Below are 15,815 nucleotides of genomic sequence, written 5' to 3'. Positions count from 1 at the left end.
CTTTTGTCTAATTGCTCTCTACCGCCAGTAAAGAAAAAAATCCCAGTACAAATGTGGAATATTGTTGAGTGGTAGGCCCACCTCAAAATGATTTTTCATGCACACTAAAGACAATCAAGGAGGGATGAGACACAGGGAACAATGGAATCAAATAAGAACTTAGCATTGAATAGAAAAAGGTAGATATTTATCCACAAAAATGATATAAATAAAGAACACCAATTACTCTTTGTATTGTTCCCCGCAGTGAAGCTAGCTCCAATTCGTCAAGAGGCAAATTCCGTACCTACAACCACCTCACACAAAGTCATGAAAAAGAAATTACTCATTTTCAAACTATTGCTGCTTTTAAATAAGCACACTGCACACAATATAAAGCTTCCCATAGAGGAAAAAAACTAGAGGCACCTCCAAATTAGCAGAATGTAGTGGTCGAAAACAAACATTAGCTCTTAGTTGTCCTTTCTGAAGGGAAAAAGACAGTAATTTTCCATTTTGCGGATTATCTTCACTACCAGGCTGCAATGGCCCTACAAACTCTACTGTGAGACTTTCATCCGGCCTGCCTGTGGCATCCAACTGCATTACATAGACAGAGCTAAGATTTCAGAACAACTATTGAAAGTAAAACAGGAACAGAGAAAATTATGTAGAATTAAAAGAGTAGGTCCATGACTAATAATACCTGACCTCTCTCATTAGTATATTTCATGTAAACAAGTTAACACATTAGCCTTGTTAAGCACAATAAATCACAATCCATAGTAAAAATAGAAGTAAATACATCCTTGATCTTCTGTCTAAGACTAGTCTCTTGGGTGCTCAACCTAATGATACTCCTATGGACTCTACTATTAAACTTGATGGCAAGCAAGCTGATCTGTTTCTCAGTGTTGGTCGCAACCGACAAATGGTTAGAAAGTTGATTTACCTAATAGTAACTCATCCTGATATTACCTATGCAGTTGGTGTGATCAGTCAGTATATGCATGCTCCCTGTCAACCTCAATATGGAGCTATTTGTCGTATCTTGCATTAGCTGAAGAGCACTTTTGGATGAGGATAGGTTTTAGTGATGTTGATTGGGCTGGTAGTTTTTATGATAGACAGTCCATTTATGGCTTTTGTATCTTTGCTGGAGGTAGTCTTATTACTTGGCACAGTAAAAAGCGGAATATTGTTGCCCATTCTAGTGTCAAAGCTAAGTATCAAGCTCTGGCTCCTACTGCTTCCGAGATGTTATGGTTCAATCTCTCATTCTTAACTTTTTTTTTTGATAGGTAAGAAAAATATATTCAAAAAACTGCTAGATGCAAAAAAACACCAGCAAAACAAAAGTACAAAAACGAAGAAACAAAAAGAAAAACAAAAAAAGCATTAACTACAGAGAAGAAGAGAGCTAAGTAAAAAAGGAATAGAGTCACTAGAAGTGAGTCCCCAAGCCCTAGCCCAATCAAAAAGGGAACCAGCGAAGAGAGCAAGCAGTTGGTCTTCAGATCTATCCAGATCCTCAAATGTCCGCCTATTGCGTTCCCTCCAAATGCACCACATCAAACACAACAGAACTAGATTCCAAATGTTAGATGAATGCTTCCCCAACCAATTCCACCAACTAAACAGACAATCTTGCACCGTACGCGAGGGAACCCAAGAAATCCCAAAAGTCCTAAAGACAAAACACCATAGCCGATAAACCTTTTCACAATGTAACAACAAATGATCCACTGTCTCACCGCAGCAACGACACATAATGCACCAGTCAACAAAATCAAAGCCCCTGAGACTCAAGATATCTCCCGTGAGGATCTTATTCCAAGCGGCTATCCAAACAAAGAAAGAGACACGCCGAGGAGCCTTAACCTTCCAAATACCTTTCCAAGGAAAAGCAATGGAAGAAGAGCCATGTAACTTATGATAATACGAGCGGATAGTGAAATCTCCATTTTTTGTCAAGATCCATCTCAAACGATCACCATCAGTCACAGAAGGTAAATAGGAAGCCAAGAATCGAAAGAAATCATCCACCACATCTGCCTCCCAATCATTAGGATCCCGAATGAAACAAACATCCCAAGTTCTCCCATCCCCTGCTCCTTGACATATCAGAGATGATTCTACGGATGCCTCTTTGTTTGCAGCAAAATTGTACAAGGTTGGAAAAGCCAAAAGGAGAGGAAGATCTCCGCACCACCTGTCTGACCAAAATTTCACTCTATCCCCCACCCCAACCTTATACTGGACATATTTGTTAAAAACTTCCCAACCCATCCGGATACTTCTCCACAAACCATACCCATGAACACCCCTTCCCAACTTAGAGGTCCACCCCGCCCATTCTTCCCCAAATTTCAAAGCTACCACCCTCCTCCAAAGCCTATTCTCCTCTTTCCCAAAACGTCAAAGCCACTTTCCCAATAAGGCTTTATTGAAAGTGGTCAGCTTCCTAATACCCAAACCACCGTTAGCAATAGGCAAACATACCTTATCCCAACTCAATAAATGTGTCTTAGAATCACCCCACAGGAAGTCCCTTTGTAGCTTCTCAATTTTGTTGGCCACATGTGTAGGAATGGTGAACAAAGATAAGAAATAGGTGGGAAGACTAGATAGTGCACTTTTAAGCAGTGTCAACCTACCACCTTTAGATAAATACAACTTCTTCCACCTTGCCAACTTCTGTTTAATTTTCTCCAAAATAGGGTTCCAAATAAAAGGGGATTTATGGGACGCTCCCAGCGGCATACCAAGATACGTCATTGGCATGGCCCCAATCCTACAACCCAAAAACTCTGCCAAAGCCTACATATTATTTACCTCCCCTATAGGAACAATCTCACTTTTAGCTACGTTAACCTTCAAAACAGTCACAGCCTGAAAACCAAGAAGCAACAGTCGAACATGAAGGATTTGCTCCACCTCTGCATCGCAAAACAAAATAGTATCATCTGCAAACAGCAAGTGGGAAATGCATTCCCCTCAACCCCTCCTACCATCCGCCTTAAAGCCACTAAGTAAACTTGCCCCCTCCATTCTCTTCACCATCTTACTAAACACCTCCATCATAACTAAAAATAACAAGGGAGACAGCGGATCACCTTGTCTCAATCCTCTAGAACTACCAAAGAAATCAGTTAGAGACCCATTAACCAAAACTGAGAACTACACTGTCGAGATACAAGTACGAATCCAGCTACACCATTTCTCCCCAAAGCCCATTTTCTTCAACAACTTCAGAAGCGCCTCTCAATTCACATTATCATAAGCTTTCTCAATATCTAACTTACAAATCACCCCCGGAATCTTACTCTTCAATCTACTATCAACACACTCATTGGCAATGAGAACTGAATCAAGGATTTGCCTACCTCCCACAAAACTATTTTGAGATTCAGATATCAATTGATCTAACACCATTTTCAATCTATTAGCCAAAACCTTGGCCAAAATTTTATATAAACTCCCCACCAAACTAATAGGTCTGAAATCACGAATGTTGGAGACACCATTCTTCTTAGGAATCAAAGCTATAAAGGTAGCATTAAGAGATTTCTCAAACTTACAATGCTGATGGAACTCTTCAAAGACTGCCAAAACATCTCTTTTTTCTACCCTCCAGCAATGATGGAAAAAAGCCATAGAAAAACCATCTGGACCTGGGGCTTTATCCCCTTCCATATCTCTAACCACTGAAAGAATCTCATCTTTCTCAAACCTCCTCTCCAACCAACCTCTCTCCGACTCCCCTATTTGATCAAACTCCAGACCTTCCATAAAAGGTCTCCACTCCTCAAACTCTTGATAAAGGGTTTTATAGAATTGAACTACCTGAGCAGCAATTTCTGCTCCGTCCTCATAGATCACCCCGTCCACTTCTAAGAAACTTAAGTGGTTAGACCTTCTATGAGAATTAGCCATCTTATGAAAGAACTTAGTATTATTATCTCCCATCTTAATGCACAACATCTTCGATTTCTGTCTCCACGAAATCTCCTCTAGAGAAAGAAGCAACTCAACTTGCGACCTCGCTTAATTTCTCTCCACTCTCTCCGTCTCAGTAAGACCAAGAACCCCTTCCTTTGCGTCTAAAACCTCTAAAGCCCCCAATAATTCTTTCTTCCTGCGCCCAATATTGCCAAACTCTTGACGATTCCACTAAATAATGTCTTCTTTCAGCACTTTCAATTTTCTAGCAAACACAAAACTAGGTGTGCCCGAAAAAGAATGGAGATTCCACCAAGAGTCAACCCTATCAACAAACCCATCCGTCTTCAACCACATATTCTCAAATCGGAAAGGACTTTTCCCCCTCACCATACCCCCTGCCTCCAAAAGAATAGGAAAATGATCTGAAAGAGTTCGTGGAAGAATTCGTTGGATCACATCCAGAAAGTGATGCTCCCATTCATGAGACATTAGAGCCCTATCAATCCTAGACATAGAAGGTTGGACTGTGCCACTAGACCATGTATAACTCCCTCCCTCCAATGGCAAATCAATCAAGCTTAAATCATCAATAAATTCAGAAAACTTTTCCATAGCCGGAGTAAGTCGAGACCCACCCCTTCATTCACTAGGAAAGCAAACAACATTAAAATCCCCAACACAGCACCAAGGAACATTCCAAAACTGCTGAATACCAACCAACTCATCCCATAAATCACCCCTCAAATTATTATCGTTTGGGCCATACACCCCTGAACAAGCCCAAATAAACCCATCCACCACACCTTTCCACTAAATCGACACCGAAAATAAGCCCACCAGAACTTCCAACTTTTCTAACACACTCCTGTCCCACATAATCAAGACCCCACCAGCCGTCTGAACGGCATCTAAAGCCACCCAATCCGCATATGGACAGCCCCATATACTGCAAACCAGCTGTCTATCAATGCCAACCAGCTTTGTTTCTTGAAGGCAAACAATATCACACTTCCACTCACGCAACAAATTTCTCACTACCAAACGTTTCTGAGGGTCATTCAAACCTCGAACATTCCAAGAAATCATCTTCAGCTTCATAAAGACTATTAAGGCCCCACAACTCTCTCTACCTCACTAACAACACACTGTCTCCCATCATAGTTAACCGTTGAGATTAGATTCCTCAACTCTCTTTTCCCTTTACCCGTGGAGGAGGCTGCTTTTTGGATAGCATTAGCTTTCTTCCGTTGCTAGTTAATAACTGCCATCTCCCTTTCTAGCCTTTGAAGATAAGCAATACACAATTTTTCATGACGATTCGCAGAAAGCCCAATCACTTTACAAAAGCCCGGGATTCTGTTCTTCACCCAACTAGAAACATCCAGAGTATTTCCAATATTCAACACCTCAGAATTATTCAACATCTCAGACTTATTGTGCACTTCCATCGTCAAAGCCAGCCCTGGAGGGATAATAGTAAACAAAGGGTTACAAACTGTCAAATTCTCCTCCTCACCCAAAACCGCTTCTGAGAGAGCCATTTCCTCCACCGTCGAGACACCCAAAACAGGTAGGCCACATCCTGACTTCAGTTCCATCATCGCTAAATTGGGCTGCCCAATCTCACCATCATCCATCTGCCTGGTTCCTTTATTATCCGCCCCTTGAATCAAAAGCTCACTTCTCACACTTCCAACTTTATCCACACTATTGACCCCAAAATCCACGAAACCTACACTGGATAGTCCCTTAAGGCTGTCTGCCAAGGACTTGCCCATCGAGAAATGCGAATTTGCCGGGACAGTATTGCCCAGAGCCACTGCGAAGTCCTCGGAGCTCAACCCAATGGAGGGACAACCATATAATTCTATCTGAGCCATCGCGGGTCCATCGGAGTTAAACCCAGCAGAGAGAAAGCCCTTAAACTCCATCGGAGCCGTCGCAGGACCATTGGAGCAGGTCCTAACCTCCAACCCATCCACCGCGGGACTGTCAGGGACTAACCTAGTCACCGTGAGACCGACAGAAGTAGAGAACATGCCTTCAAACTCCAACGGAGACTCCGCAGGACCATCGGTGCTGATCCCAACCACCAACCCATCCACCGCGGGACTGTCGGGGTCTAACCCAAACACCTCGAGGCTAAGAGAGCTCCTCGAAGACACCGAAGCACTGTTTCCGTCCATCTCGGCTTGAACCCAGTCCAATTGTGACCTCACCGGACCACCAACAACCTGTGTCGGCAACCCAGGGCTCGTCGGAGATACTAGTGGGCTCTCCCCAGCCTTCTCGTGAATATTAACTGAGGGTAAAGACTCTACAAGCTTATAAGAACAATCCCCAGGCTCGAGTAATTGGGCTTACGGTGGTTGGGCCTGAATTAGACTTACTAATAGTTTGGTGGGCTGCCAACGTATTAGAGCCCACACCCAGCAAACCTTTGCCAGGTTCATTACAAGCCCGTGATACCCCCCCCCCCCCCCCCCCCACAATTCTTTTCTCCCCCTTTATTTCTTTCCCAAGGAAACACATCTCCTACCTTTCACATCAATCTCCACGATTAGACCACTCCCAAACCTGCAAGATCTCCTCAAAGCATTCCTCTTTCCATATTCAGCATTAGAATTCAAACTGAAGCTTGGTGGGATACGTTTCCCATCTTCTGCCAGATTTTGCACACCTAAGTCTGACACCACATTAATGCCCTGCTTCTTCCTAACCCCTCCTCCCACCACCAACATATTAGGCTTACCCACCGGAAATACCCACCTTAGCATCTGAACATCTCGGATTTAACTCCAACAACCCCCTTGACAAATTCTGCTTCTCCACAGACTCCCCTTCAGTCTTTTTTTTATCCTTCACCATGGTTTTGAAGAGTTGTGACTGAGTCACAGCCCTTGGCTGCATCTGACTCTTCACTATTTCAGCGAAAGACCGAGAGGGATGAGGCCCCAACATTCTCCTCTGTGGCAGAGACACAAATTTGGCCTGACCTGAACCACCTAAAGCATATTGGTCAGGATCCAACATCTTTCTCAGTTCAAGCCCAAAGACCTTCCAGCCATTTTGTGCTTTGCCTCTAGGAAAAATAACAGATCTTCTGTGCCCTCCAACTCTGAGTTCAGACGCTAAAAGGAACTGACCAAAGGTATTAGAACCTCTTTGTAAAGTGTACGCAGCATCTCCTTCCCTAAGCGTAAAAAACTGTTTAGGATTGACTCCGACCACCGTGTGTTCTATGTTCTTCACCAACCATACAGCTGCATTCTTGCCCATGAATACTGACTTCATGAAGTATTTGCCCCGTTCAAAAATACGTAAGGAGAAAAAGTTTCCTCCTTCCTCAACCACCAATTGAAAAAGCTTAAATTCAATGAAAAAACTACGGATACCACCCATAATGTTGACAACAAGTTAACCTACACTAAAAATGGATGACTAAACCAACCAATTAATCATGACACTGCTACAGGAATCAACTTTCACTATTTAGGATAGAAGAATACTTATTTCAAAGTAATTATGATCTCCATTGAAATTGATCTGTTATTTGTTCATTCATAACTTGGGAGTTGATGTTCCTACTTCTATGCAAATGTGTTGTGACAATCAGGCTTTTTCAATCTTTATTGATAGCAATCCCGTGTTCCATGAGCATACTAAACAATCAACCTTGATTGTCACTTTATTTAGGATTTACTGATGAAGAAGCAAATTACTACTCCCTTTGTTTGTTTGGATGATCAGTTGGGTGATCTTCCCATGGAGCGATTAACTCATGCGTTCTTTTGAAATAGATTGTTACTCCCTTTGTTCGTTCAGATGATCATTTGGCTAATATTCTCATGAAGTCATTAGCATCTGCCTCCTTCAGCAATTGTCTTTCAAGCTTGATATGTAAGTTTCATCTGTATGCTCCAGCTTGAGGGGGGTGTTAAAGTTACTTCTTTTTTTAATCAAAAAGCATGTTATTTTATATTAGCATAGGGTATTTTTGTAATCATGCCATAAACCCTAATTTAAAATTTTTCTAAGGTGAGGGAATGATTACCAAGCCTAGATCTTTTCTCAAATGTCTATCTCTCCCTAGTCTTATTTTCTCTTCCTTAACCCTAATACTCATATTTTGGTGAGTGAGCCAAGCAGTGTAACATATTAAAAAGACAATATTAACATCAAATTTTGTAAATAAATTGAGTAGGGGTTGAAATTTTTGATATTACCTTGATACACTCGCGTGAAATGCTCAACTGTCCAACCAACTGAGGTGCTACCATCAACTGATTCAGCTTGAGACCTGAGATCAAAACCTCACCCACAAGACCATCTGTTTTTCCCTTATCTGACATTTCCAAAAGTTGCTTATTCTTTTCAAAACCAAGGTTGTGCTCATTAGAACTGCTACAGGGCTTTCCCTGAAACTTGATCCTTCCAGTTGCTTTCAAATGCGTTGGTCTTGGAGAGTCAAAAGGATAAGAAGATATCAAACTGAAAAATTCAAAACCACGCATACGTAAATCCAACTCAAGTCCGTCAACAATAAATGGCATGACCCTCTTTGCATCAAACTCTGTTGTGCTGAGCCAGTATTCATCAAGATAAGATGTTTGAATTTTTGTGGTTAATTCAAAGGCAACAGAAGAAGAAGTAACAGCGATGTAGTCATGTGAAATTAGGATATCTCCTCGAGCATCAGTGAAGGAACCTTCGGCTTTTGGAGCATTCCATTTAATGTCAAACCTCCTAATAAAAAATCATGATACATAAGCCAAGTTGAAGTATATGGACATCCAAATTGCAGTAACAAAGCAATTTTAATTAACGAGAGAGAGAGAGAGAGAGAGAGGGTGGGGGGGGGTCCAAGGATCTTACGGTCTTAAAAGAGATCCAGACATTTTCATTTCTCCATTTAAATCCCCTAATTTTAGTGGCATCAGATGAAGATATCCAGGTATATACCGCTGCATAATTTTATCAAAGGACAAATTTCCAGAGAAATTCACATCTATTGCGGCATCATCCAGCTCACCCTGCAAAAATAAAGTGTTCTACATCAAAATGCAGCAAGAAAATTAACAGAAAAAGTAGACATATCATCACCACTTATTTCAAAGCAACAATTTCCTAGAAGCAGTCAGGCAACCCCACTAAAGTTAAGACACTACACTTTACACGTGCATCATGTAGGACTAAATAAGAAGATGACTGCCATCCAAAAGGGGGTGCAGCTGCCATTTAAAACAAGGTACGATCAGATCATAAAAAACTAAGATAAATCTCCTACAGAGGGGCCACTCTTGACACCCATAGGAAGGGGAAAATGAGCTGGTTTTCCAAAAAAGTACCCATTCAGAAAGAGTAGGACATATATCAAACTCATTGGAAGGGAAAACAGCAGAATGGAGAGGAAGCAACTATATCTATAATCTATGCCCAATCACTTGGGATAAGGGGCTGCAAATCCATGCATTTACTAATTCACAAACTGCTATGTTTGCAGAGCACGTGCATGCCAAGGGAACAAATAATGCAACTTAGTAGCAGCTGAAGATAAATACCTCAAGTGTTTGTTAGGATTAGGATATATTGGAATCAAGTGATAGTTCGTATTTGAATTATTTGGATTAGAATGTTGTTAGGTTGTTGTTATCATTTAAACTTCCTAGAGATAGGATTCATTCTGTTTCCTGGGTAGGATAAGTGATAAGGTTGATTATTATCTCTTCATTTGGATTAGTCATGTTGATGTATTTAAACTATGAATGGTGAAATAAGAGGCGAGCAAATATAATTCCTAAAAATCCTTTCCTTTCTACTTGTTCTTGGAGGGTTGTCGCCTCGAATACGACAAATTGTTTCCATTCAATTGATTGGGTCATAGCATTTGGTATCAAAGCCAGATGACTTCCAACCCACCACCATCCACACGATCAACTACCAATGACGATTGACTGTCTACTCTAGAAGTCAATAACCATTCATTTCGAAGGCAAGTCGATGGCCAGCGGGAAGAGTTGACAAGAATAGATGAGAGTATAGATGCCCTCTCCAATGTTGTAGCAAAGATGGGACAGCAGCTCAAAGCAAGGGGTGAGCGGACCAATGAAACCAACCAGAATGACAACCATGGTGATAGTTCCATCAATCGAAATCATGGAGAAGGCAGTACTAGAGGACCTACGGGAGGCATACAAACTCAATTCTCTCGGTTAGATTTTCCTCACTTCAATGGGGAAGACCCAACTGGGTGGATTTACAAGGCCGAACAATTTTTTCACTATCAAAGAACAACAGCCGAAGAGAAAGTGGTGTTGGCTTCATTCCACTTGCAAGATGATGCCTTGCAATGGTATCAATGGTATGAAAAGACACAGCCTAACGTGCAATGGGAGGAATATACGCAAGCTTTATGTGTCTGCTTTGGACCTTCTAAATATGAGGATTTTGATGAAGCTCTAGCCAAAGTGCAACAAACTGGGACTATGCGTGAATATCAAACACAGTTTGAACGATTAGCTGCAAGGGTACAAGATTGGCCTCAACGTGCGTTGATTGGAAGTCACATCGGCGGACTTAAGGAGGAAAATCGTTCAAAAGTCAAACTTTTCCGACCAACCACCCTTCTCCACGCCACCAGTTTAGCCCGTTTGCAAGAAGACAAGTTGCAGAAGCTTAAGCGTGCGTCATTCCCTTCAAAATCTGCACTGCTACCAACACCCAAGCCAGCTCTTTTACCAAGTCCCCCATCCAGATGGAGAAAGGCGGGGTCATCACCATCCTCAAGTTCATGAACTCAAAGAAGCCCCTCATTCAAAAAGCTTTCTTGGACAGAGATGCAGGCACAGAGGGATAAGGGATTATGTTACAATTGTGATGAAGAGTTTGGACCGGGACATAGGTGCAAGACACAACAAGTGTTTATTTTGGAAACAGTAGCGGATGCGGAGGAATCTACTGAAGTGGAGGAAGCAATTAAAGAGGAAGAAGAATAAGCAACTATTCCGGAAATCTCGCTTCATGCTTTGTCAGGTATAACCACACCCCGAACTATGTGAGTGACAGGCGTATCTAGAGGGAGGCAATTGCACATTCTCATCGATAGTGGAAGTGCTCACAATTTTGTAGGACAGAAGTTCGCTAGACGAATGGAATGTTGCAAGGCAGCGGCAGCGGCTTTCCAAGTGATGGTAGCCAATGGAGAGAAACTGCAGTGCGAAGAAGTTTACATAGCAGTACCTGTGGAAATCCGAGGCTTCAACCAACATGTATCCATTGGATTTACAAGGTTCAGATGTTGTTTTGGGAATGCAAAGGCTACAAAGCCTTGGAAAAGTTTTGCACGGCTGGAGTAATCTCACTGTGGAGTTGTGGTATGAAGACAAAAAGTTTGTGTTGCACGGAGACAATACAGGGAAGGTGACACATGACTCTATTCAATCCATCCAAAAGCTTCTAGCCAATGGATTGGAAACCTACATCATGACTATCAATGGGCCTATCCATGACACTAAGATGGACTTGGCCCAAGTCCAAACCAAAGAACTAGATGTATTATTACAAAAACTCCAGCCCATATTTCGTAGTCCTAACACTTTGCCTCCCCCACCCAACCATGACCATAAAATAATTTTGGAACAAGGCAGGGGACCTGTTAATGTTCAGCCATACCGCTACCCTCACATCCAAAAGAACAAGATCGAAAGGGCCGTGAAGGAGATGCTTTCCGCTGGGATTATACAACCAAGCTCTAGTCCATTCTTGTCGCCTGTTCTATTAGTGAAAAAGAAGGATGGCTCATGGCATTTTTGTCTTGACTACAGAGCTTTCAATCATGTGACTATTAAGGATCAATATCCGATTCCTACCATGGATGAGTTATTTGATGAATTTCATGGCACATCGTATTTCACCAAATTGGATCTTAAATCTGGGTACCACCAGATTCGGGTTCAACCTGAGGATGTTCACAAGATTGCTTTTCGCACTCATGATGGTCACTACGAATTTCTTGTCGTGCTGTTTGGACTCACCAATGCTCCAGCCACGTTCCAACCATTGATGAACGACATATTTCAAGCCTTACTACGGAGGTATGTGCTAGTATTTTTTGACGGCATTTTGGTTTATAGTAAAACTTGGGCTGAACATTTATCTCATCTTGAGGAAGTTTTTACCATCTTGTTGCATAACTAATTGTATGTCAACCAAACTAAGTGCCTAATTGGACAACGGGAAGTGGAGTACGTAGGCCATATCATTAGTGCAGCAAGAGTCTCTGCGGATCCCAAAAAAATCAGCAGCATGGAGGCTTAGCCTATTTTGACAAACACCACCGCTCTCTGTGGATTCCTTGGATTGACCGGTTATTACCAGAAATTTATTCAAGGATATGGCGCCATTGCAGCCCCTCTTACCAAGCTCTTGAAGAAGGATGGTTTCCAGTGGTCAAAACAAGCAGGGGAGTCTTTTCTCAATCTCAAGCGTGCCATGACACAAGCTCCAGTGCTCTCCTTGCCAAATTTCTCTCAGCAAATTATTGTTGAAACGGATGCGTTAGGAAGTGGTTTAGGCGCGGTCCTCATGCAAGAAGGCAAACTCGTGGCTTACTTCAGTAAGGCCATCACGGGTAGAGCCTTAGGACGATCTACATACGAGAAAGAGCTCATGGAAATTGTTCATTCAATCCATCAATGGCGTAATTATTTGTTGGGGCGTCACTTTCATATTCGAACTGATCATAGCAGCTTGAAATATCTCTTAGAGCAGCAGATTACCACTATGGACCAACAAAGCTCATGGGATACGATTATGAATTCGAACATTGGACTAGATGCATGGAGAGGTGAGTGCTATCACCTATCAACAACCAACGTGGCTTGAAGAGATCCGCAACGAAGCACGCCACAACCCCAAATTGTCAAGCATTAAGGAGGTTATGCAAAAGGGGACCCACAGTGCGCCAGGGCTGGTAGAAAGGCCGTTTAGTTTTGCCGTGAAACTCTCCTCACAGAGAGGCAGTGATCCACGAGTTTCATGACACACCCATGGAAGGACACTTTGCTATGTTTAGAACTTATAAGAGAATTGCATCCAACTTCTATTAAGTTGGCATGAAAGAGGAAATTCAAGATTACATTCGGGGTTGTGATACTTGCCAGCGGAATAAGAGCGACACACTTTCTCCTGCAGGGTTGTTACAACCACTACCGATACTTGACCATATTTGGGAGGATATTTCCATGGACTTCATCAACAGCCTACCAACATCCAATGGATTCTCAGTTATTCTGGTGGTGGTGGACCAATTGTCTAAATATGGACACTTCATCACTTTGAAGCATCCTTATTCGGCAAAAACAGTAGATGAAGTGTTTGTTAAGGAAGTCGCGCACCTTCATGGCATGCCACGCTCGATTGTATCAGATAGAGACCCAGTTTTCACGAGCCAATTCTGGGCAGAGTATTTTCGATTGCAAGGATCTAAATTGCGTATGAGCTCGGTGTACCATCTGCAAACCGATGGGCAAACTGAGGTACTTAACCACTACCTTGAGACTTACCTTCATTGTTTTGTAGGTACCAAGCAAAAGCAGCAGTTCAAATGGCTACCATGGGCGGAGTATTGGTACAACACTTCGTATCACGTTGCCACTCACATGACTCCATTCGAAGTGGTTTATGGAAGAGCACCCGCCATAGTTCACAGTTATGAACACGGGTTCACTACAGTAGCTCAGGTTGAGCAATCCATGAAGGAATGAGAGGAAATACTGAAACTCTTGAAGGAAAATTTGGTGATGGCACAAAATCAAATGAAGATTATGAGGATCGACATCGCCACGAATTAGAGTTTGAACCAAGTGACTTTGTTTACCTCAAATTGCAACCCTTTCATCAACTCACCAGAAGCAACATGAATCTTTTGCCTCATTTTTTACAGGCCTTACCAGGTGTTGGAGTGGCTCAGGAAGGTGGCTTAAGGTAGGCCTTGCCTCAGCAATCACGGATACATCCTGTTTTTCACATGTTCCAGCTGAAGAAGAAATTGGGAAGTTTTATCATGTTGCACCGGAATTACCACCAATCAAAGAGGATGGTAGGGTGCTGCATGAACCTAAAAGAATTATAGATTTTGGCTGGATTAAGTCAGGCAAGAAGATTTTGCAGGAAGCGCTGGTGTAGCAGACTGGCCTTGCTGAAGAGGATGCCATGTGGGAGCACTACACAGATTTACAACATCAATTTTCTTATCTAAATCTTGAGGACAAGATTCATTTTTTAGGGGAAGGGAATGCTATGTTTGCAGAGCACGTGCGTGCCAAGGGAACAAATAATGCAACTTAGTAGCAGCTGAAGATAATTGCCTCAAGTGTTTGTTAAACTTAGGAAATATTGGAATTAAGTGATAGTTCGTATTTGAATTATTTGGATTAGGATGTTGTTAGGTTGTTGTTATCATTTAAACTTCCTAGAGATAGGATTCATTCTGTTTCCTGGGTAGGATAAGTGATAAGGTTGATTGTTATCTCTTCATTTGGATTAGTCCTTTGATGTATTTAAACTATGAACGGTGAAATAAGAGGCAAGCAAATATAATTCCTAAAAATCCTTTCCTTTCTACTTGTTCTTGGAGGGTTGTCGCCTCGAATACGACTAATTGTTTCCATTCAATTGATCAGGTCATAGCACAAACAAGCAAGATAAGTTATTTTCTAAGCATTTTAGATACCTCTGGGCAAATCCACGCATTCCCTGCACCTCGAATTTCACCTCCATCCACAAGGCTAGCTCTAATTCCGTACAAGTCAGCAACCTATCACATGCAAAATAAATTTACAGGATCTTTTTTTGTACTTGGAACAACAAGCACCAATCTAACTTGTATATGCACTTAGTATCCCAACAAACTTACACAGTTATCAGTGTTAAAAGTGAAATTGGCAGATAAATATGAAAGTGGAATACAGTCAAAAGCAGCCACTGCACCGGCTTCTTTGTTTTTTAACAGTGCTTCAGATGCGCATGATGCAGGAAAATCAGAAACTGAATGAGATGTCTTCCTAGAAACCATTCCACTTCCCACAAATATTGGAGCATCCAGAGGGCCTTGACAGTTAAATACAGCAGTTGCTGATCCAGCCAACTGCAGCAAATACATAAGGCAAATGGACGTGAAGATAGAGATGAAAGGTTAGGGTGGACTTCTATGGATGTATTTTTTGTAAGAGAAAAGATCAAGAAAAAAAAAAGTTCTTAAATATAACTGCAATTAATGCACCCAACAGTTTCAGTTCAATGAAAAGAAAAATAAATAGTTGGGCCTGTACAAAGAACCCACACGATACAGAATACCAATTTTTTAGAAAAACAATATTCAGAAATTCTAGAATGGAAAATATATACCAAAATAGAAGTAATATAAGTAAGTGCACCCAACTATTTAAGAATCAACAACTTTCAGATTTTAGAAGTCAGATGCAAACTTAAGACACACATACCGGGAACAATAGAGGCCTCATCTTGAAAGTTTTCATCAGAGAATTTACTTCAACGCAAGGAACCTGAACATGAAAGTACACAGACTATCAGATGGATACAACATTAACTAAGAAAAGAAGGAAAAAAATGAGCTATTTCAAGCTACCAGTTGAAGTTCAAAGCAATGCCTTGACTTCGGAGTACGAACCTTATATACTCTCATTGATATGACAACTAAGCACAGGAAGAGATCCACTATACATCCACTTTTAGACAAAGGCAAGTACGCCCACTTACCACCTCTCTTGATACTCTTAAGAAAGCACTCTCTATTCTACCCACTTATTACCACCTGCCAAGAGTCAGGGTTTTGAGGTGCGTGGTTATTATCATTCCCTATCCTCGCCTAA

The 15,815-nt window shown here is 41.7% G+C and overlaps 1 protein-coding gene across 2 annotated transcripts in view; it reads right to left on the bottom strand.

The window, feature by feature from the left end:
- The window catches only part of LOC115971016 (protein TIC236, chloroplastic), a 55,153-nt gene that overhangs the window by 15,921 nt on the left and 23,417 nt on the right, over positions 1-15,815 (bottom strand). For both annotated transcript variants that reach the window (XM_031090679.1, XM_031090681.1), the window contains exons 7-13: positions 15,426-15,488; positions 14,840-15,070; positions 14,657-14,740; positions 8,800-8,957; positions 8,151-8,670; positions 409-579; positions 227-286 (exon numbers count right to left, since the gene is read on the bottom strand). In XM_031090679.1, coding sequence (XP_030946539.1) covers positions 227-286; positions 409-579; positions 8,151-8,670; positions 8,800-8,957; positions 14,657-14,740; positions 14,840-15,070; positions 15,426-15,488 — 1,287 coding nt within the window. The remainder of the gene's footprint in view (positions 1-226; positions 287-408; positions 580-8,150; positions 8,671-8,799; positions 8,958-14,656; positions 14,741-14,839; positions 15,071-15,425; positions 15,489-15,815) is intronic.

This window comes from Quercus lobata, chromosome 12, assembly GCF_001633185.2.
Source record: "Quercus lobata isolate SW786 chromosome 12, ValleyOak3.0 Primary Assembly, whole genome shotgun sequence".
NCBI lineage: Eukaryota > Viridiplantae > Streptophyta > Magnoliopsida > Fagales > Fagaceae > Quercus > Quercus lobata.
The sequence above is the reverse complement of the archived record's forward strand: the minus strand, read 5'-3'. Positions and strand labels throughout refer to the sequence as shown.